Here is a 23,568-nt window from a genome sequence, read left to right on the forward strand (position 1 = left end):
CTGGCCGCTGCCCCTGCCCGGCCCTGGCGCCCTTGGCTCGCTGCCGCCGGGTCCCTGCCGCGTCCTCGCCGGGGCGGCAGCTGCGGGAGCCGCATGCCGGGAGCCGAGGAGGCGCAGGAGGGTGCGAGGTAAGGCGCTGTCCCCTGCGCCCGGGCAGGGCGGCTGCCTGTCAGCGCTGGGGGGGGGTCCGGCTCCTGCGGGGCACCTGGAGGCGGCCGGGCTGACCGCAAAGGTTGCGTTGTGCCTCCGGGGGCACCGCCGCCTTTTATGAGACACCAGCCGGAGCGGCTGGGGCTGGGGGTGCCCCGGCGGTTCGGGAAGGGGCTGCCGCCAGCTCGGGGCGCGGAGGGGGGGGGGGCGCCCTTCTCCCCCTCCATCCCCTCACGCCGTCGCCGCCCCGCGCGGTCCCTCAGCGCCGCCAGGCTCCGGCTCGCACGCGGCGGCGGGAGGCGCGCTCGCGCCCGGCAGCCCCCTGAGGGGCCCTGAGGGGGCGGGGGCGCGGGACCCGCTTCCTCTCAGGGCTCCGCAACCGTTTTGGGTTTTATTTATTTATTTTCAAATTAACTTCTTTTGACTTTTATTTGGGGGCAAACCCTTCACAAGTGTCAGTTTAGAAGGAAAACGCCGCGAAGGAAGGTGCCTGTTACCTCCTTCGAAACCCGTAATTGTTACTGGAAATAAGTTACTGGGGAGAGGGTCTGTGGGTCTGGGGTGCTTGACTCTCCCCTCCGCTCAGCCTCCCCCCGCGGTGGAGGTGCTGGAGGTTTGTAGGCGAAGGAAAGTGGAAAAAACAAACGCGGAGCGTGATTACTCGGGCTTGTGAGGCCGGTCACAGCTGCCTCTGAACAGGCCGTGAGGGAGGCAACGCTCATTAGCTAATTAGCTTGGCAGGGATCGCTGTCCGCATTTACATAGTTAATGCTGGTGAAGGCACCTCTGGGGGAGAAGGTCGTTGGCGGCTGGCCCGGTTTTACCGATCACCTTAGTGATGCGGTTGGCGGTGACCCGAACTTGTTATTTACTAAGGAACCATTTACATTAATACAAAAAATCCAACTTTGGTAGCTGCTGTCTTTATTTTTCTATATAGTTCTTAAATCTTGTGTATCTCTTTTGTCAGTGCGTGCATACATTAATGTAATTTCTATTTAAATGTTATTCTTTAGTACCTTTTGAGCTACATTTTCGTAGTGAAAGGGCAGAGAAAATTCCTTCATCTTCAAACACAGAATTAATTTGGTTATGTACCCAATTCTGTAGCTGGTACAGAGGTTTGCCAAGCCTGACAGGTTATGGGACGGGTGCTGTATCTGTACAGAATTTGAGTTTAGAACAAGAGAAGCTGTGGGATTTGGAAACAAACAGAATTCAAATATTTATTGCAGAGTAATTGGGCTTGCAGAATGTGGGGAGGGGGAGTGTGTGAAATGGAGCTGTCCTGGTGTACGTGAAGTAAGAGAATGCACAGGTGTATGTTTGGCTTGTCATTTAATGGATTGAAGCCTTCTATTTAAAATTTGTATACATATGACTGGCTACCTGTTTTCAGTAAATATTTATTACCCAGTTTTAGTGAACAAAACATCTTATTGTTTTGAACAGAAATCCCTTTTAATTTCCCGGCAGTCGTGCATATCTGTTAGCAATGTGACAAGGCCTCGTGACCCGTGAAGACACTGTAACATTCAGTATCATTCCCTGCACATTTTCTCCGAGCTCCGCTCTGTTTTGAATAGTGCACTTCTTCTCGGGACTGCTTTTGTGTAGACAGTTGTTCTGGCGTGATTCCAAGTTGTGGGAGTCTTATGCCTACACAGTTTGGAGGTGTATTATGTGGAGTTGCTTCCAGCAAGCGGCCAGTGAGATCACATGCCTTAAACAAAAATCTGTTTTGTTTTGCTCTTCATGAATTGGAATTGGTGATACCTGATTCTGCTTGGGCGTTTATATGTAATGTCTTAGTATTGACTTGGAAGCTAGTTTTTTCTTGTGTTAGATCTTTTACTTTAGGTGCTGAAAAAAATTAACCTGACCTCTTAAGTTTTATTTGTATGTTTTCAGTATTTTAGGTTTTTGAGGAAACGTATTTTTCCTGAGTATTTTTTGTGAAAGCATCAGCCTATTGCTATAGATGCATCTAGAATCCGTTTGGAGTGCTTTGTGCGTGTGTATTGTATTGCAGACACCTTATACTCAGTTAAGCGTGATGTGTATTTTGAGAAGAAATTTGTTAAGAGTTGCCATTTTCTTCCTCTGTGTGTGTAGGGAAACTGGCAAATGATATGTTTAGTGGAAGACTAAAAGACTTGGTGTGTTACCATATTATTGATTAATTTTAACTTCATAAGTCTCTTAATGTTTAATTTAATCAGTCCCTTTATGTTATTTATTTGTTAAATAAATTTTTGGGATATAAACATTGCAAGGTTATGTAGGTTTTACAGATAAATTCTAGTACTTACAAATAAATGGGTAAATCTAGTACTTCATAAATAAATTCTAATCTGTGACTTGGAAAAAGCCTGAGCAGAACAGCAGTACATTGGAATAAAAGGTGGAAACAGATGAAAATGCTGGAATTTTCTGGACAAAGAAGTTTTGAAGTTTTCATGTTTGCAGCTGTACTTACTGACTGAAAAAAATGTTATCTCCACATATCTAATATTTTCTTGGTCCTGTAAAAGTCCCATTGATTTTTTACCAAATTGTGCCGCTCAACTTGGGAGGGCATATTTTGAATTTCGATTGTCCGAGTCATATGAAATCTGGAATAAGCAAATGGCTATGGTCTTGCACAATTCTCTTAAGAGTATATAGACTACTGCAGTGTAGTAAGTAAATAACTGGAAAATAAAGGACTTGGTAAATACACTGAGGTAATCTGTGATTAACAAACACCTCATGCTTTGCTTTTGATTATAATAGCTGCAAAGTAACTATTCAGAAATAAATAGTTATATAGCCTGTAACTGTGGTGGTCTCCATCTCCAAATGTAACATAGAGGATATAAAAAGAAACAAAAATGTTTTTCTATCTAGTGTCAGCCAGGGTTGAACTTGAAGTGGTATGCTGTCAATTATGGAAATGTAAATAATTATTAACTTGCAGGTGCTCAACACCGTACAGAATCCAGCTGAAGTGGTTAGCATGCTAACGGATCAGACTGTTAACCTTGAAACATAAGGGCATATGTACATGCATATTTATTTACTTCTTCCTAATCATGTGCTGATGAGCAGTCTTAAGGATTTCAAATCTGAGTAAGCATGCTGCCATAGGTATATAAGTTACTTCAAAGTAGTATGTCTTACATGGGCCAGTGCTGAAAGTGGTACTTCAAGGCATGGCCAGTAGCAAAACGCAGTGATCCCCTCCCCAAAAAACATTTAAACTGGGCAAGAAGAAGCATCTTAATGTACTTTACAGTACAAGAATAGTTTTTTGCTTTTTATGTTAAATCTTTATATATACAAACAGAAATGGTAACATTATGTGACTAGAAAGGTGCTCTATAATGTACTGATTTCTGTCCTGTCCCCCATTCTATAGGATTAATTACCCTTACAGTCATGTGGTTCCCCTCATAAATCTGCAGGTGGAATCAATGTGTGGTACATCTTGTAGTCAAAGTGGTTTACTGGCTTTTATACCACTGAAGTTTGCATAAACTTGGAAAGTTGGCAGGAGTTACTTGGACTTGTATGGTTTCTGTAGAGCAAGAACAGCTGCTCTGCTGGTATAATCTCTCAAACAGTTTAGCTGTTAAATAGAAATACAACTTTCATTAGTTTATTTCAAACACTTCAGCATTTTTCCAAAATAAATTTTGGGGATTATAACTAGGAGAAGAGCGTGTTCATTACACTGTCTGTACTGTATCAGGGATCCTACTGATTTTATTTTAAATATTATGGAGTGTCCGGCTAGTGTTCCCTCAGAAGGTTCTGTCTGGACCATTACCTTTGTCTTGAAGACAACAACCAGCTGTTTGGACAGTGTGTGTTTTGTGGTGGCTGGTTATTTCAGCTTGTGTGTGGCCTTAACTGATGCATCCAGATAGCAGGTGGGTGGGAGAAATTAGAGGCACATATGAATTGCAGTACAGCACTTAAAATCACCATGTTTGTATTGACACAGACTATGATGAGTGTGTACCAAACCTGGTATTCCTCTGTAGATAGTGAGGTTCTTATGTGAGTATGAGCCTTAAAATACTTTGCCTACAGAAACAGGTGCTGTCAAAATTAGCACTTGTTGATGCTCCACAAAGAAGTAATTAATATCCTATAAAAAACTCTCTCAAGCAAGTCAACTACTGTGTGGAGGGGTGATCTTGCAAATGTTCCCATGCAGGTTTGGGTTCTGACTGTGCTTAGCAATTGCAGGTGAAAAGCTGTAAAGACTAAAAAGAAGATAATTGTGGGACAATGCACCTTTTTGTCTGCCATTCAAATCTATTAGATAACCAAGAAAAATAAATGCAAAACCAACTTGGCAAACTTCAATGGCTTAATAAACTGTGCAGCAATTCTGAGTTAAAAGATCATGTTTATTAAGACAGGAGGCTGAGAGGATCATAATTTTCATGTTAAGGAGAAAACATGACACCCTTCCAGGCAGATAAAATTTTGAAGCTGCCACTGTTCCCTGATAATTCTGATAATTGGGGAAAATGGGTTGTGTTTGTCTCAACAGTGGTGGTATTTCTTTTGGGTTTCATTTATTCTTAATGTATTTTTGTTGAGGATAAATGTGTTTATCATGAGGGAGGCAGGAATATGTTAAAAGGAAGAGAATAATATGAAAAAATGTGGCAGCGGTTGCATTAATTTTACACTGACTGTGCATGCTGTATCTCTTTTCTGAGCCCACTATTACCATGAAAAAGGCTTAATTTAACTGCTGGTTTCAGAAAGCTCCTCTTTTGTTTAGCAAATTGTCCCTGAAATTGGTTTAACTTTGTATAGCGCCTCTAATATTTTTTACAGAAATAGCACATAGTTATTTCTGGAAATATTTTTCCCCTAGATAAAATCTAGATGAAAAAAATAATAGATAAAATCTTGTTGTTTGTCATTGCTACGACTTTTGAATAATGGCTTAGTGCTTGCTTTCAAATTCAGAAGTTTGAGGAGGATAGAGTTAAATTAATCTCAGAAATTGCTTGCTGTATGAGTCACTAAATTGGGAACATAAATACTCATAATCTTTGGAAAGAACCTCTCAACATTGTTTTGCTGCACAGTGTCAAATGCAAAATGCAATACAGTATGTTTAGCTTAGAAGTAGTTAATATTTGCGTTTGAAATTGTAGTTTATGAAAAAAAATCAGATAACTTTTTGGCCCTTTTTACCAAACTGACTAAAGGCTAGCACTAAGTCTGTTGTAGAAGCTAAAATATTATACTGTTTGTCTTTTGTTTGTTTGCTTTGTTGAAAAGTAGTAAAAACTTGGAGAGGAGGAAAAGGGTAGAGAAATGCCCAGTGCTGGTGAATTCTTCTTGCATACTGACAGAATGGATAGGTTGGGCTTTTTTTACTGTCTGGTGCTGAGGCCAGACGCTTGACATAAGAACATCTGGATCTTTTAGTCCAAAGAGAAACACAGAAAGAGATTTGTCTCAGAATAACACGAAATTATAGCATCAGTGACAAAAAATTCCTTGATACCTATTTACGTTGAATAGAATATAGTATTTAGTGTTCTCTGTATTCTGCTTCAACAGTACATTTAATTTTGTGTGTGCAAAACTGTCTAAAATGTTCTGTTTAGCTTTTCACTAGTGTTTCATAATGTTAATTTTTTTCCTGATCAGATAAGAGACTAAGTTGTGTGCTATTACTAAGACACAGAGTACTGAAAGATTAAATTCCCCCTTTATTTTTTTGCTATGGCAATCAACTACCATCTCTGAAAGTGATAACAAAGCTCACAAACATTCCCTATTTCCCCTTACACTGCTAAAATTTCTGAGTTGAAACCACTAAAAGACTCAAAGCTCCTGATGACTTTGCAGATTGAACAGTGCAGACGAGTCCTAGCTCTTCTATATTGCAGCAATGTATAGTGTTATATGATATGCAGGATAGTCTGAATTCTTTTGTAACTCCTATTTTTCACAGCGGTAACCGGCTCAGGAAAAATCCATGTTTCTATTTTGGGAATAAGCAGGTGCATGTACCTGCTTGTGGTTTCCCTGATGCTGGTGTCTTAGTATATAGATATATTTAAATGGTTCTCAAAGATATCAGAGTTGTAACCGCATCCTCTCTTTGGTGCTGGTAAACTTCTGCATATGCTTTCGTGAAGGTGATGTGAGATGAATTGTAATGTAATTGGTTATCTTCCTTTTCTTTTGGTATTTTTTAGGGAAAAAAGCTATGTCCTGGAAACTGAAGGACTAGTCCAATTGAGAACAGTGTCTCATAGTAGGCTGTATTTCTCCAGCATGGAACACACTTCCATGTTTGCCATGGTCTGGCTTCAGCCTGGTATGAACTTTATTTATTTAACTCTTGTCTTTTAATATACTTTGTGCTGGGAATAAGTGTAACATTCTTGCTGTTTAAAAAATAAACACTGTCTTTTATATATGGCTTTTATATATGGCAACAACACACTTGTCGTCTCTCACAAGTGTGTGTATATGGGAAAGGGAGCCAAACTTAATACTTGCTGTGGGACAGAATCATTATATTATTTTAAAGTTTCTTCTGTCTTATGTTGGAGAGTTCTGATGGAATCACCAAATATGGAGTGAAAAGTTACGTACGGTGCCTGTGGTTCTCTGAACTACTTCCTCCAAGTATCCTTGTGTATACGCTTGTGTAAAGTACCTATGTAAAACTTATTTGTGCTGCTTAAGAGGACAAAAGGTAACTTTTTAATAAGATGCCTCAAGGACAGCAGTAAAATCCCTTTCAAAGATACGTATTTTAAAAGGTTCTCCAAAACCTCATTCTTTAGTGCATCAGGTGCATTTTTAAAGACTTCAAGAGGGTGGGTAATGGTATGCCCCATGTGTTCATTGAGGTCAAAACTTACTTGAAATAACTATAGTGTGTGTGAAACATTTTATGGTATGCTAGGCTTGGACTGAAGTGATTATGCAATGTGAAGTCTCTCAGCAATGCCTACTACTTGGAGTTGTAGTCAGGAGAAATACTCTTCAAGAGCTTCTTGAGTTTTCACTGTGATTTTACTGAAGTATGCTTTAGTGATACAAAGATATTTGGCAACTGCAGTGTCTAAACACCTCAAAAATAATCTGGGTAGAAGATTGGTTTTGGTATTTGTTGTTACGCAGTTAAATAATGAAGTTTGTTTTAAAGTTTAAATCTGCTCTTCAACAGCTATTTGCTTAAAGTGGCTTCTGGTTAGGAGCTGAGTGCTGTCAAGGTGTGAGATAGTACATGCTTGCTAACTTTGTGTATAGAAATGCAACTTGTCAGAAAACCAAAAATATGTTTGTTCACTCAAAATTACACATTTTTGTGCAGCTAGTAAGGAAGTGGAAAATCAGCTCTTTAAAATTAAAGATGTTAAGATGCACGCTTGCTTATTAGTAGTCTATTGTTCAGGTTTTGTGTGCATAAAGACTTTTGCTTGAGAGAATGATGGTGTGTAACACTCCTAATTTTTTTCTTTGTAGTAGGTGCACATTGCTATAGTGATGCTACTACTTTCTTTTTCTTTGAAAGGGATACTAGTTTCTGCATTGAGGGGTCTTAGTGTAAAAAGTAAAGCTTTTTTCACAGTTCTCTTATCAACCAAGTATAACAAGATACTGTTTCAACAATACAACACGTTTTAGTGAAGGTAAGGATCTGTGGGAACATGCTTTATCAGAAGATATTGGCTATTTTTACTTTAACTGTACTTAACAGCTGTTGAATGATATTTTTTAACTGCTGCTACTGTGAATGTCTTACTTGTCTAGAGATACAAATACGGAGTGGAGGGAAAGGAAAAAAAGATATTTTTTTTTTAGCCTGAGGATCAAAGTGTATCTACACCTTGTAACAAAGGCAAAAGGAAAGAAAAAGAGAGAGAAAGAGAAAATGGGCTTTGTGTAGGGAATCATGATTTTTCAGATGCTTGGCTAATACTTTCCCCATTCTGCTAGCTATAAATCACAGGCTGGTTTGAGCCCGTGCAGTGTTGTGGCTTCAACACTTTTCTTGAACTTTCACATTTTTTTTATTCTGTTCAAATGGTGCTGTAATGCTGTTCTGTGCAGGTGTTTGGAAGCTTGAGTGCTGTGCTGTACTAGATCCCTTTTCTCCCTCCGTTATTTTCATCCATTTAAGGCCAATTGCAGAACTTCAAGAATGAAATCTAAATCTAAATGATTAAAATACACTTAAATGCTTTTCTCTGCTATTATGGTATGTAAGAAACTACTCTAAGGCAGAAAAACTGGTAATGCATTAGATAATCTAAATTAATTATTTTAATGGAATCATAAAAATTAGTTTCTTTGTGGAGGTAACTTAAGAGAACTTTGGGGTGCATGCTTCCTTCTGGGTACTCTAGTATTAAACAATTTGTACTTGGTCATAGCAGACTTAAGTATGCTAAATTTCTGATGTCTCTTCAAAACCAGCAAGGATGTTTCTTCAAGGCTGTTCTCTCAAGAAGACGGTGGCAGTAGCGTTAAACATAGCTGCTATAAATAATGTCTTTGACATTGTTTTCCTATGTTTTTGTTCTGGAATTGCCTTTTGCCCACTTCCTCCTATTACAGCACAGCATGATCTCTAGGACAACACCTAATTAAAGTGCGTGTTCCTTATCAGGAACAGTCAAGGTTCAGTGTACAAACGGAGGAGGGATGAGGAACAAAATACATCTGAAGCAGAGTCTCTTTAATTAATATTCATTGACTTGCGTTGGCATCTGACTTCAAGTTGTTAAGAGGAAAGATGATAGATTTATTTTCCTCCTTCAAGTTCTATCATGTATAGTGCCTATGCCATAAAGTTCAAGTCCAAACAAGAGTTGGATGGTGAAACAGAAAGAAGCACCTGTGAATTGCTTATTTTTTTCTGAACATTGTTCCTCTGCTTCTTGAATTGCATTCAATTTTCAAAGATGTTATTATTACTGGAGGCAGATTTCTGGGGGTATTGTTAGTATTCTGGTTGAATAAATCCTAAACCAGTATGTTCCAAACAAAATTTTACTTTGCCAGTTTTAACATTAATTTTGTGTGGTTCACTTTGAAGATAAACAGTATTTTTTTGAGAGTTATAAGCCTAACAGTAACTTTTCTTTCCACAACAGAACAGTTTAGTTTTGTTTTAGACCTACTGAAGCAGTTTGTGTTAACTAGAAAGACTTCCACAAAATATTCTTAGTGCTTGAAAAAAGATATCCCCTTCTACATCTTAAAACTGAGAAGTGTTTATTTTAAAAGTAGTTATTTATTCTGAAGAAAGAGTCTAAGAGCAGTCTGTGGCCCAACAATGAGTCAGGGTAGGATCTACAGGCTGAGAATTTTTCATTGCAATGACTTTCAAGGAGAAGAGGTAGTGGTAATATTTGGTATCCATGGCTTTGGAACGTGTAGATGGATATCAATTTTCCATTTGTCATTTAGACATAAAAAAAGTTCTGGTGTTTTGACAGGGCCATAAAACTTGTGAGTGATATGGGGATCAGCTGTTTAATTACCTGTTGCTCCTGGTAAAGAGTGAACTAGGACCTGTGTAGACATGTTGTCAGAAATAGGATGACAAAAGAATATCCCTGATGATTTTCCAGAAGCTTGTCTGACTCATTGCTGTCCAGCCTCCAAAGTGTGAATGAGAAGTGCTGCTGGACGGCAGCACTGAATGGACACTTGGTCTCAAAACTTTAACAATCTCTTCCATCTCAAAAGACAGTAAGGAAGGAGGAGTATGCTTTGAAAGAAACTGGCTGATACAGACAAAATAGTTCGAGGTGCTAGGAGTTTATGCTACAGCAGACAGGGATTACATGGTGAGTATTGTTGGAGCATTGTTTGTTCTTCGGTGGAAAGCTGGAGGGATGCCTTGCACCACCTGCTCCCATCTGGAGGAAGTGTGCTCTTGGCTGCTGCCGTGCAGAGGACAGGAGAGGGCCAGGCAGGTGTGGTGGTGTCTCCTGTACCCCTTTTGTCAGTGGTAGCTGGGGAAGGATGCTTGTCCAGCATTGTATCCACTGGCTGCTACGTCTCTGCCCTCCACATGTGTCAAGTGAAGAATGCATTTGTTTAATTAGTGGGTGACTTGGCACATCTCTCACATTATTGGAAACCAAGCAGTGGAGGCTGCAAGAGTATGGCTGTATGTCTTGATGTAAACTATGACTCTTGGTATCCAAAAAGCCTGCTGTCATATCCAGCATAGTTCCCTTTCTGAAGGTGTGGTGGATGAGATCTTGCTATCAGAATGAATAGATGCTGGCCTCTTGATGCCCTCCTTTTATGTGACAGAAAACACCAGTAGCAGATCCTGAGGTTGTTGATGGGAAGGAGTACAACATGTTACTAACATTTTCAGATATTAGCCTGGGAATGTGAGGGAGTTGAAAAGTCTGACAAGATGTATTCCTTTCTGTATTACTTCACATAGTTTTCTTTGTGGAACATGTGAGAACATAAATTGGATTTGTGCCATATTTCATTTATTTTCTGTTAGATATATGTTAACCTTTATCATCAGTTCATAGAAAAGTTCGTAACATGGTAATTTTTATCACTTTTGTCCTCTGCTTTTGCTCTAGTTTCAGTGTGGAAGTCTTAATGCATAAATTTGTATGGCGTGTTTGCTTATATGTTTCCAAGGGTGGGGAGGGGAGTGCTGAAAACATTTTTCTTTAGTCATACCTTGAACACTTGTACTGCTGTAGTACTAGTTCACAAGTGAACAGTAGATTTTTTACTTTTTTTTTTTTTTCCCTGGAACAGCAACCTTGTGGTTTTGTAATTTGAATCTTTCAGCTTCCAGCTTTGAGAATTAATGGACTGCTTTTAGCCTTGCTTTGAACCTTTGCTCTTACTAGTATGAGGGACTGTAAGAGGAGGTAAAACTCTTGTTGCCATAATCTGCATGATCATTGAAGCATCTGGGCTTTCCCAATGTAGAGTAGAAATTCATTGCCAAAAGAAAAGTTTAAATTTACCTTCTCAGGAAATTGCTTTCTGAAAGAGGGGAACATTGCAGGACATGTTTTAAGTATGGACTCTTGCATTGTTGCTTCAAAATATATTTAAGAATAGCTCCCCTCTTCCTGCAGTGTTATAGATTAGAGAGGCAATAATTTAACTTTCAACGCTCGTTGCTGCTGAGCCACTTCAAGAATACTGGGGTTTTGGGTGGGGTTTTTTCATTTTCTTTTGGTTGGTTGGTTTTTTGTTTTGTCTTGGGTTGGGTTTTTTGGTTGTGGGTTTTTTTTGTTTGTTTGTTGGCTTGAGTTTTTTTCCAAAGTTATCCACCTTGAGAATCAGGAGTAAATTTGAGGTCGGGCTCTGATCTGAAAAGAGGTCAGATGGCTAACAGTCTCTGTTCCTGCTCTCACAGATGTGAGGCTTTTGTTGTTCTCCCTTTCAGAATACTTCTCTGGATCTTTAAAACAAGATTTCAAGAAACAAATTTGCTCAGAAACAGACTGTGCAGAATTTTTAGCCTTTCTATTATAAGGGATGTAAAAAAAAATATGCAAAATGAAGGACCTGTTTTTGTAAGTCCATTCTGTTTTCTCTGGAGTGGCAATGCTGCATGCTGTGTTCACATCAAAGGGCAGGCAAAAGGAAGACATGAATTCCAGTAAGGACCAAGTTTTGGCTGCTGATTTTTAGGACTTCTGTCCAATAAACATGCTTGCTAGCTGTCCATTCCTGCATGGACAGAATTCAGAAACAAAGATAGATCTGCCTGCCACTGGTGCGACATAGGCATTGTGCTCAACTTTTCAGGCTGTCCATGACTGTCAAGTCAGATTTTGACCAAGGTTTCACCAGGTTAAACCAGCTTTTTAATGGTTCTTTGAAAAGGAAGGAATTATTATCTTGACAAGCACAGCCTATTTTCTGGTTATGTTCTAGTAGTTGAACCTGTTCTCTGTTAATCAATTAGGTCTTTGTGTTGATCATAACAGGAACCAGGTGTCAAGTCATATGACTTGGATGGCTAACATTCCCCCCCTGCCCCCCCGCCTTTTTAAAAGAAGGGCCGGTGGGAAATCTGTATGTGTAAGAAGCTCCATGTTAACATTGTGGATTCTGTTATGAAAAAGTAAGTGTTTCATGGTGAAATTAACTTTCCTTATCTAGAGACTTCAACCATGCCAGTGATTCACTTGAAGCACCTTTAGCCATATAGACCCTTGTCACTTGGGAATTACTATTGACAGCGTTTGAATATGTTTGTGCTGCTTTGGAGAGTGACTTCAGCCATTAATGGTTATTTTCTGCAAATCAGCAAAGTATGATCTGAAGTTATACAAGTGGATCTTAAGTTATTAAAATATGCAAAAAGCTTCTGTAAATCTTTACATATTAGAAATTGAAATTTTCTCCCCAACGTCGTGTGCATCATTCCATGGCAACTGGCTGTAACTGCTGCTCTGAATTAACATAATTGACACTACGCATAGCCCTGGGTACAGGCTTGCTGACATCAACTCTTTTGGCATCTGTTCAGAAAAGGAAACAAAAGACAATCAGTGCTGAGTTTGGCATAACTCGTAAGTCCACAAAACTGCCAAATCCTTCTCTATGCGTTCATCCAATTAATCCCATCGATTTAGGACATTTACTTAAGTGAGTAAAGCCTACTGTATTCGGTCTTAAATGTTCATTTATTAGTGAACTAGTGAACACATCCTTCATGTACATAACATTTTTCATGTTTGTTTGTATTGTTGTTCCTTTGTAGAAAAAAAATGAATTCTGAAAGCTCAGCACTTACCATGAGTAGCCCTGCTGTAGTAAACCAATGTGCCAGAGGAGCAATGGAAGAAGAAAAAGTTTGGTAAGCTTTACTTCTAATTTTCTAAGAGGTTAGTAGGCAGCAATATTGGGAGATGTAGTTTTAAAATTAAGCAGAGGAATTATTTGTTATAACTGCTTGAATTAATTCTGTGTTATTTAACACAGAAGGAAAAAGGGAAATAATTTTTTGTGTTGGCTTTGAGTTTCTGGCAGGTGACAATGGGACAGGGTGTCATGGGGGATGGGCAGTGGAAAAACTGTTCACTTCAACAGTGCACCAGTTGTACTCATGGAATCTTTCACATATGGCAAATGTCTTAATCTCCCAATGTTGTTGCTATGCTTGTGCAATGCTGTTACTAGTACCCTTCTGTGCTGTGCAGTCTTGTGGTATCCTGAGATTCATGCCCTGGAAGACATTACAAAGTCAATAGTTTCTACTTTTTATAAAAGCACTTTTTTCTACATACGGGAGAAAAAAATATTACACTGTTCAATGGTAGATGTGGACAAATGCTTACATTTTAGGACAATTTTTTTGTGAAAGCTGCCACTGACCATGTAATTTTTAGCATTTGGCATGAAGGGAACAGGGTCTTGAGAAGGCATTGAGTGAGACTTTCAGCTGTGTTAATGAGAGTCTTTTATTGAGAGTCTGTTGATTTTAACTTGCTGTTGTTCCCTAGGGTTTAGCTGGTGTTTTGTTACATTTTTTATTTACTGTGTAGAAAACAACCAAATAAGCTCATGACAAGAAGCATGGCACCCATATGGACAAAAGTTAACTTCCATTGTTTTTGTAGTCTGAGAAATATTCTTGAAAAGCTACAGAATTAGATAAACACTAGTAAATGAATGTTATGTTTCCTGCTGGATGTTTCTCAGGAAATAATGTTTAATCTTTAGCTTTTTTTTTTAATGTAGGATTAAATTAACAGCAGCATAATACCTGGAAACTAGTTTCTTTTTAAGTGTCTCCCACTATTCTACTACTATTCCTGGAACGTCCACAAAGTTAGAAACAAATCTTCAGATGAAGGAGTAGGATGAGGAGGACTTGTGGGCTTCCCTCTTGACTCCTGAGTCTAAGGAGGGCTGGGGAATTAACACATGCTCTTCATTTGTTTGATATCTTTTACTGTTTTTTATCCTACTTGTGGTATTGAACTGGGGCCAGTTCTGTTAATCAACAATCTGGACGAATGGATCAAGTACACCCTCAGAATGTTTGCAGGCAACACCAAGTTGGGTGAAAATGTTGATCTGCTTGAGGGCAGGAAGGCTCTCGGGAGGGGTCTGGTCAGGCTGTATTGATGGGCTGAGGCTGATTGTAAGGGGTTTGACAAGGCTGAGTGTCAGGTCACAACAACCCCATGCAACACTATGAGCTTAGGAGGAGTGGCTGGGAAAGCTGCCCTGCAGAAGAGGACCTGGGGCTGTTGGTGTACGGCCAGGTGAATATGAGCCAGCAGTGTGCCCAGGTGGCCCAGAATGGCAATAGCATCCTGGCTTGTATCAGAAACAGTGTGGCCAGCAGGACTAAGGAAATAATTATCCCCCTGTACTTGGCACTGGTGAGGCTGTAACTTGAATACTGTGTTCAGTTTTGGGCCCCTCACTTCAAAAGTGACATTGAGGTGCTGGAGTGTGTCCAGAGATGGGCAACGGAGCTGGTGAAGGGTCTAGGGCACAAGTCTTGCGAGAAACAGGTGAGGGAACTGGGCTTGTTTAGCTTGGAGAAAAGGAGTCTCAGGGGAGACCTTATTGTTCTCTACAACTGCCTGAAAGGAGGCTGTGGGACTTGGAGGTCGGTCTCCTCTCCCAAGTAACAAGTGACAGGAATAGAGGAAACAGCCTCAAGTTGTGCCAGGGGAGGTTTGGATTGGTTATTAGGAAAAATTTCTTCACTGAAAGGGTGGGGTCAAGCACTGGAACAGGCTGCCCAGGGAGGTGGTGGTCACCATCCCTGGAGGTATTTAAAAGATGTATAGACGTGGCACCTGGGGACACGGTTTAGTGATGAACTTGGTGGTGCTAGGTGAACGGTTGGACTTTATGGTCTGAAAGGCCTTTTCCAGCCTAAAAGGATTCTATGAATCTATGAATTTAGTATAATTTTTTTTCATGGCATTTTTGTGTAGTGCTTTGTGAACATTCTTGGTAATGTTGACTAAAATAGTGGGAGACTACAACTGATGTTAACAAGTATCAGGGTATCATGAATGAATTGTCTTCAATTCGCCTTCCCCTCCAGCCCACCAGTTCTTGTCTATATTATTTGTGTACACTAATCTACAATTTTTTTGACATATGTTCAGTCATACTTGCTAATGTTTCTAATGATTGCCTTCCTGCAATTCTTCATTAAATTAGTCAGCGGTTAGAACAGAGATCATTCTCTCCTTCAGGAATTAAATTAATCTTTTTATTTAATATCCTAAGATGCTTAGCTGTTTTAATTAAGAGATCAAACAGATTCCTTTTTTCAGCCACTGTAAAATTACTTTGGGATTTGAGGTTAAATAAATATCCACAACTCTAAATGCTCATGTGCCGGAGCAGATATGCTATAAAAGTCCCTCCCTTTACCTCTGTCAGTGGTAGGCCAAGTTATTTGGTGTGTCATTGTAGGATTAGTTTGTTGCAATTTATATGACACTTGGAAATATTTCTATAAGAACTGGAGTATTTGCACTGACTGGTTGTATAGTCACCACTGTATATATGGATGCATGCTTGATAAGTATGTTCAATCAGTAAGATAATATGAAATGAAAATTTTAAATTAGAATCTAGCCTTGTAGACTTTGTTGGCTATGAGTATGTATGTGACAGCTTATAAGAGTGCTAATCAGGGACAGCAGAAACTTGGACTGACTTGTCTTGACACTGAAGTGTTTGTTACTGAAAGATAAATTGATTAGTTAAGGATCTATTGAGATGTAATCTTCTGTGGGCAGAGAATAATATATGCTGTCACAGGTTTTGTGATATCCTTTTATATTTAAGTACCATGTATTAGGTTATAGAAGTGGTATCAAGAGCCAGGTTATCACTTAGTGTAAATTGTGGGGCCTGTGCTGAATTACAAGGAGATAAAATTATTTAGGCCAACTTTAGGTGTGCTTCGTATCATCTTAAATATGTTTCCAGCTGTATATCAACCAACAATATAACTTTTACTTTTGCTAGCTTCATATTTTGTAACCCAACATCTTGTTTGTTAAGAAGGGCATCATGTTTGCCATCAGTGGAATTTTAGTTGGGTTCTTGATTTAAGAAAGCTGAATAGCAGTCTGATGCATGTCTGGTTTAATGAATGCAAGATGTGGCTGACTTGAGTTCTTTATTATCTGAAACTCAGTTGTTACTTGGTGGGTGCAGTAAATACAATCGTGAAAATTTCCTTTAGATATATGTGGAATATATTTGATTTTTTTAAAATATATTTTTCCCTTCCTTGGTATTGTGGGATTTTGTGAGTATTAGAGCTGAATAAACATTTTTCTCAACCTAATGAAGTGCAATGTTACACTGCATTACTGCATCATGCCTTTATTACGGTTTTTCATGGTTTGATTCTTGAAACATATTTACATTCAGATGGGTTCTCATTTGTTTTATTTTCATGCAGATGTGGTTACTAGTAAGAATTGGTGTTAGTTGTAGCAAGATCAGGAATGTATACTATTAGAAGTATGCAGTAACAGTATAAATTATTCAATCAAGTCAAAAGTCTCCACAGAGCAAAAGCCCAGAGCAAGACAGTGTTTAGCATTTGAACATCACTTACGATGCATGTGCAAGGTTTTGATGTTGCATAAGGCCTTACGTTCAGGCCCCCTAGAAACAGAGGGAAGAGTAAATAGTTGACTGGTGGCGATTTTTACTGACAACCAGAAGGCAGAAGTTCTTAATCTTTTTCCTTGAATCTTTTTCCTTGAATAAATTATTTACTAAAAGGTGTACAACTTGATGATATTTTAATTTTAAATGTGAACAATGTGTAGCTACACTTAGTATCAAGGACATTAATATTATACAGCAAACTTTCGGTGGAATTATCCACATACCCTTAGTACATTGTGAAGCTTTCTCACGTGCTGTAACTAAATTTGCATGTGTTCTATGAATGTCGCTGTGTACTTTGCTCAGTAAAAGCATAGTGCTTTTGTTCAGGTGGTAAGTGTGAATTGTTTCGTCTTGTCCCTTCCCTTAAAGTTGGGATCTTTTATGTATTTATACCTTGTTTATAAATCATAAGCGATGTTTTAATGCCTGCCAGTGAGTGTTTTATTCTCATAAATTACCTACTGCATGCTCTCCTGTTTTACATAAAGCTGCCATAAATTCTTTTGTGGTTTTATATTGGTGATAGATTAGAGGATAAATTATAAAATGGAAATAAATAATAGTTTACTAAAATACTTTCTCCCATTTCATAGAAGGTAAAGTATAACTGGTCACGCAGTACTAACTAGCTAGAATTCTCAAGTCCATGGAAAGGAGTGCAAGAGGGAAGAACTGTTAATTTCAATCTTCCAAAAATGCTAGTGGAGTATTGGGAGTTCTATAGTTTAACTATGTTTTTACGGTATTTACTGACTATGAAGAGGACATCTGAAACTTTATCTGCTTTCCTGCTCTAGAGCTAATACTAGAAAAGAATATAAGCTGATAAGATATGGAAAAGCTTCTGGAAAAAAACAACAAAATATGCAAGAACTGTAGTTGCTGTTGGAAGTTTGAATTTCAGAAGTATCTGCTGTGTTCCCAGTTACCTTGTATAGCCATTTACAAATTCTGCTATTCTGTTTCATCAGTTTTGTACCTGAATAGTTTAGTACCTACACAAGATAAAGTTAATTGGATTCTCAAACTTGCAATGCTCCACTTGCTTTTATTGCTCTCCCCCCCTGCGCCGCCCACCCCCAACATACATAAGCGAGGTTAGAACAGCAAAAAAATACGCCAGCAGTAGTACTAGTGTGACCGCTGTATATGTGTGACAGCTAGAGGGCGCCACAGCAGAGTTCATGTGAGCCAAATGAAGCTGCTCTTGATAATACTGATGCCAAACCGGCACAGAGTACCAGTAACTGCTCAGAGACCAATTTTGTCTTTAAGCAGCAAAGGTATTTATTTCGTGCAACGTTGGGGAGCTAGGCGATTCGCACCGGACAAACTAGATCCAAAGTTTTCAGGTAAAAGTTAGGTATTTTATACAGTTTTCATGAGAGGTTACACAACATCTTTACATACCTACTCATTTGATTTTGACACCTAATCATTCCATTCACAATAGGTGGGATCTAGGTGGAGTAGACCTTTCAATTTCCTTTGTTCAACGATTTCCTGACTTGATGGTCTCCTTATGTCCTTCAGGTGCCCACCTTATCTTCTCTAATTATTCAGAGTACATTCCTTTCTCAACACAAACAGAGCATCACCCAGAGCATTGTACCAAACTCATCCTGACTAATCTTTTTATTTTAAGGCCTTGTTCTGTTTCAATACTGAGAAATTTAGCTGATACTATTGATGATATGACCATTTGTTATCCGAGCCAGTATGGAACGGTGCTTGAATAAATAAAAGCTTGAGAGCCTTGAAATTCTAGAAGCTACTGATTTGGCAGATTCTCAGTTTCTTAATTTTGAAAATTGCAAGACAGGAACTCTGAAGATAAGGGAGCAAGTGGGAACTGTGTCAATTCATCTATGCTTACTATGGAAGTAGCTGGCTGGCATGTTGTTTTTCAAAACAAAGGTGCAGGGAAACTGGATATTTTCCAGATTTTCTTGTTGTGTGTGGATTTATAACGGACTTCCTCTAGGCAGGATGAAATCTTGCTAGTTGCTTCTTTTTACATAGGATTAAGTCAGGAAGCATTTCAGCTTTTTAAAACTGTATTTGAAATACGGGGTCCTGAACCTCTCTTGTGATTGAGTTTGTGGTGCCTTGGCCATTTCTGTCATTTCTGTCTCCAAATACTCTCCGTTTAGATTCTGTAGTATGAAACACACTCCCATTTCTATGACAAGTTGCAATCACTTTTAGAGAAAATCTCTCTGAAAACTGTCTCTGTCACGAAGAAAGAAATCTATACATCTTTAAACTAAATAAACAAGCATTGTTATATGTGGACTCAAGTGCATTCTGACTTTGACTTGACTTAAACTGAGTTTGGAGACAGAAACTTTTAAAAATCTTTTCTGTTTGGTTTTTGTCTTCCGCTGTAACAGCTAGGTTGTTTTTGTTTCAGCTTTCCTTTCCAACCTGACATGCAAGTAGTTTTGTAATCTATAAAGACATGTGGGTACCGGTGCTAATCTTGGCTGAAGCAGTGGCGTGCAAATAACAATGTTAAATACCTTGTGTGAAAACTTTAATTTAGAATCTCTGTCATTTTTGAAGAGTTATGTGTTTCACTGGGGGCTTGAATTACAGTCATGTTCCTGCACTGAACTTTATTAGAAGAATAACTTGCTTTCTGATAGATTTACTTGAGAGAAATTGACAATTTGTAACTATTACTTTTGGTGACTTTTTGGGGAAGAGGAGCTATTGGAATTCCAGTCTGTATAGCAAGAAGGAAGACAAACTTAGCTACCAAACTTAGGAATTACAAAAATTAATTGCATACATTGAAAGAGAAAAGCTTACTGTCATATCTTAGTGTGCATGTATACGCAGGAGAGATTGTCGTACAATCTCTCTCCTGTAACAGTGGCTGGTGTGATGCGTAGCACTGCTTCTTGCCATGCAGCTGTGGCTGTGCAGCCCTTCTGATGAGCCTGGGTCAGCTGTCTGCCCCACATACGGCTGTGTCCTCGTGCTTAGAACACAATCTTTTGCAGGAAGATGCCTCAGTATTTTCTCACTAAGTTGGACCAGCCTACTTTTCTTGCTTATTAACGACATAATAGTCCTTCCTGCTCAGCATTGTCTATATGAGGGCTAGATACCATTACAACACATTGCATTGCTCCCAGCTAAAGGGGTATTCTAGAAAAGGGACACAGAGGGGTAAAAATAACCATCTTTCATTGGGCTGTCCTTGGGATTCTAGAAGCTTATCCTGTAAATTCAGTGTGTTGAGATTTCAATGCAGGAAAGAAAGAAGTACTATATGGAAACCCAGAGATACATGGACTACCTATTTGCTCTTGCACGTCTGGCTTCTGCAATTCTTAAAACTAGACCGGCTCTACATGGAGGAATGTTGAACGCAGCAGTGAGTTTATGGTTTGTCCCCAGACATATGTTATCTATATAATCAAATATTAATTCCTTCAGTCAAGTATGTGCTGATAAGAAAACTATAAACACATATTTTGGAGTAAAAAGTTGTGTGCCATTCTGTGTTCCAGAAAGACATGTAATTTAGGTGTTTTCCACTCCCTTTTTAAATGGTCCAAGTTATTATTAACTTCTCCTGAATTTTCTATTTAAAAAGGAAAAAAAACCCAACCAACAATGGTCTTCTGTCTCTTGAGTAGGTCACCCAAGACTACACCAAGGATTTATTTATCTTTTTTTCTTCCAGTAGTTTCTTTAAGTAGTATGGTTATCCAGAATATGGCTTCTATAGACGAAAACATGGCTCTTGCAGTATTTGATAATTAGGATGACATTTTGAAACTTTTCTTTCAGGCACTAAGGCCTGTCAGAAAATGTGAGAAAACCACTGATCAATAAGAATCAAATTAGTAATTTTAACCAAAATTATGATTCTCCACCTTTACAATCTAAACCTTATTAAAATTACTTTGATGTATCCCAGTTCCGTATTCTTCTTTTACTTTGAATTTTTGATCTGATTAATTAGTAATAATTTGCTAACTTAGTGATAGTTACCTGGAAAAGCTTGTGTAAGTTAAGATAAATGCAAGTTTTTGTTAGCAAAACAAATTTATTTTCTTTTCTTCTTCTTAATACCATCGACGACTGATGAAGACAGTGGAACTCTTCATGGTTTTGGGTTCTTCACAGAGTTTGTGATTTAAAGTCTTCATGAAGCCTCACACATTGTTTGGTGCTTGGCTGTTCCTTCCCCTAGGCAAGCGATGTGGTATACTGTGGAATATAATTAGAGGCAAAGTTGTTACTTTTACTGTTGTTGTCGGTTTAGTTTTGTTTTTTAAATATCACAACCTTAGAAATGTGAAATAGAACACTGTAGATAGACACAGTAAATAATTAATTGAAACATACCAGAACTTATTTATCTTCTACATCAGGAAAACATTTGGGAGTGAGGCTTTGCAATAATCCGGCTTTTACAGTGAAAGTAATTTAAAACACTTTAGCCTCTCAGTTGCCTGTTCCTATTTTTACCATTACTTGCCACCATCTCTGTTGTGCCAGTACTGTATTGATCCATGAAAATAATTTTGGTTAAAAATAGCTTCCCCAAAAGGAGACTGATTTTTATTTCAGTAATTATATATGTAGCACAGCCCTACAAATAGTGTTTTGGTATAATTCAGAGGATGAAAAACTGCGGTAAGTATAGAGTAGGACACAGTGACCAAGGAAGTGTGGAGTCACAGGGTTTGACCACTTTACTAGGACCACAAAACTAATGGGTTTTATCCTAAAATGGTAAATTTGAGTTATAAAATATATAATGAAAAGTAATCTCAAATAAATTGACCAAATTTCATGCTTATCTTTTTTAGAATTAGTCACTATTTAAAAACATTAGCTTTATGAGTAAAAATTTGGGGTTGATCTTTATTTTCGGTGCTGTTGCATAACTGGATGCAGTATGGGGTGTGCTTGTGTTTCTGGGGTGTGCTTGTTTTCTAGGGTTTGTAAGAGCTTCATAGGTGACCATTACTGGTTTAAATGATTGGAAAAAGATTTCTGGCTTCAAAAATATGCATGCAGTATGTAGCTGTCTGATCAAAGGAAGGAAGTAGGCTCATGTAGTGAGAGTATTGACTTCAGTGGAGCAGTATGAAGGTGTAAGAATTTATAGAGCCAGCCCAAGAATTGTACAGGCCTACTTTAAAGTTATTTTTCTTAGAATTAAATCCCTCTTTTCAGTTCTTAAGTATTGTATACAATATGTCACAAGAAAAATGTAAAACTGATATTGTGAAGATAGCCAATTTTTTAAATATTACGAACACAGTGCAGTTCTGTTGACTTTACTGGGACTAATTCACTGTAAAATTATCTTGTGAGTAAATTACTATAAGAGCAAAACTTAAAAGCTTTTCCACTGAAAAAATGACTAGAGTGTTGAAGGCACTAACTGATTTTGTTAGCCTGCTTCTAACAGCACGTTTCTTTTGGAGGCTAACCTTTTTTTAAGTCACAGATGATGGGAAAAAAACAATCAGGAAAGCAAGACATGCAGGTTAGCATTTAAACAAGTGTGCAGGGTGGAACGTGGGGAAAGGAAGACAGACTGAGGAGGGAAAGCCTCAGGCTGCCCAAAATGTTTGTTAGGTGCACTCTCACACTTCCCAGACAACATATTATGTGACTGTGTGCTTTTAAATAGCATTCCTATTGCAATACAGTCCGTTCAATCCATAGTGGTTGGGCTTACTGTGGCTGAGCTCTGACCACAGTTGTGAAGTACTTTCTCACTTCTGTAATTCTAGGTTCTTAACAGCTGTTGCTGAGCTAAACCTATTTTTAGTCATTTACTTACTAAGGACCCACCAGGCTTACAATTACACAGCTTGCTTTTAATGTGATTTTATTAAATAAGGAAAATGGTTCTACAGTGAAGTTCTGCCCAGTGGCTAGATATCAGATCGCTCCCTGAACATATGGGTTATGTTAGTGTCTGTAATTATTGTTTCATCTGAGCTTTAAAATTTGGAAACTGTGGTATAGCAAAAGTAGTTATTCAGTGGTATCGTGCAAACTTATTTAAAACTTTTTCTTTTTTTAATTCATCTGCTATTCAATAACTAAATAGAAATAACAGGGTCACCTGAGATTAGAAAGATGCTTGAACTGACATGCCTGTGACTGGAATATGAGTAAAAGTAAGACAGGAAAACAGTGGTGAACAGCTGAGAATCTGCATTTTCATGATGAGGTAGTATGTAGATACCACATGGTAGATACTTACCTTTAATGCATGTGGTTTTAATCACACAGCCCTTCTTTATGAGGATCAGAATAGGGTAGCTAAATCGCTGCATACTTGTAGCTCAAAGACAGACAAGTACTCAAGCTGACTCTGAACTTGTGTGGGAAGTAAGGTTTCGTGACATAAATAATCATAATTCTGTTGCTGCTTTTGCCAGCTGCTAACTGATGAAGGAAGAATTATGTGTCTGGAATTAGAGTGAGAAGAGAAACAAGTTTAACAACTTTTCCTGTTTTTCCTACATCCTTGTTCAATCAGTAGAAATGAGTCATCCTGAAGAACTGAATTAAAATGGCTCTAGTCAAATGCAGTTTAACTGCAGATGTTTGTGATTATAAAAGGCACATACATGTTTGGAGAACACAAGGTTACAGTGTTTGCAAGAAAGGAAGTTGCATAAATTGCAGATTAACACTTTAGATAGCTAGATAACACTCATCTTATTTGCAAGAGGCCTTGAATTAGTTGTTTTCTATTAATGTCTTACT

The 23,568-nt window shown here is 38.5% G+C and overlaps 1 protein-coding gene across 1 annotated transcript in view; it reads left to right on the plus strand.

Annotated features, from left to right (window-relative positions):
• The window catches only part of ARHGEF3 (Rho guanine nucleotide exchange factor 3), a 144,319-nt gene continuing 120,751 nt past the window's right edge, over window positions 1-23,568 (plus strand). Inside the window, exon 1 of the mRNA XM_056336801.1 lies at window positions 1-128. Coding sequence (XP_056192776.1) covers window positions 94-128 — 35 coding nt within the window. The 5' untranslated portion in view covers window positions 1-93. The remainder of the gene's footprint in view (window positions 129-23,568) is intronic.

Source organism: Falco biarmicus, chromosome 4, assembly GCF_023638135.1.
Source record: "Falco biarmicus isolate bFalBia1 chromosome 4, bFalBia1.pri, whole genome shotgun sequence".
Classification (NCBI taxonomy): domain Eukaryota; kingdom Metazoa; phylum Chordata; class Aves; order Falconiformes; family Falconidae; genus Falco; species Falco biarmicus.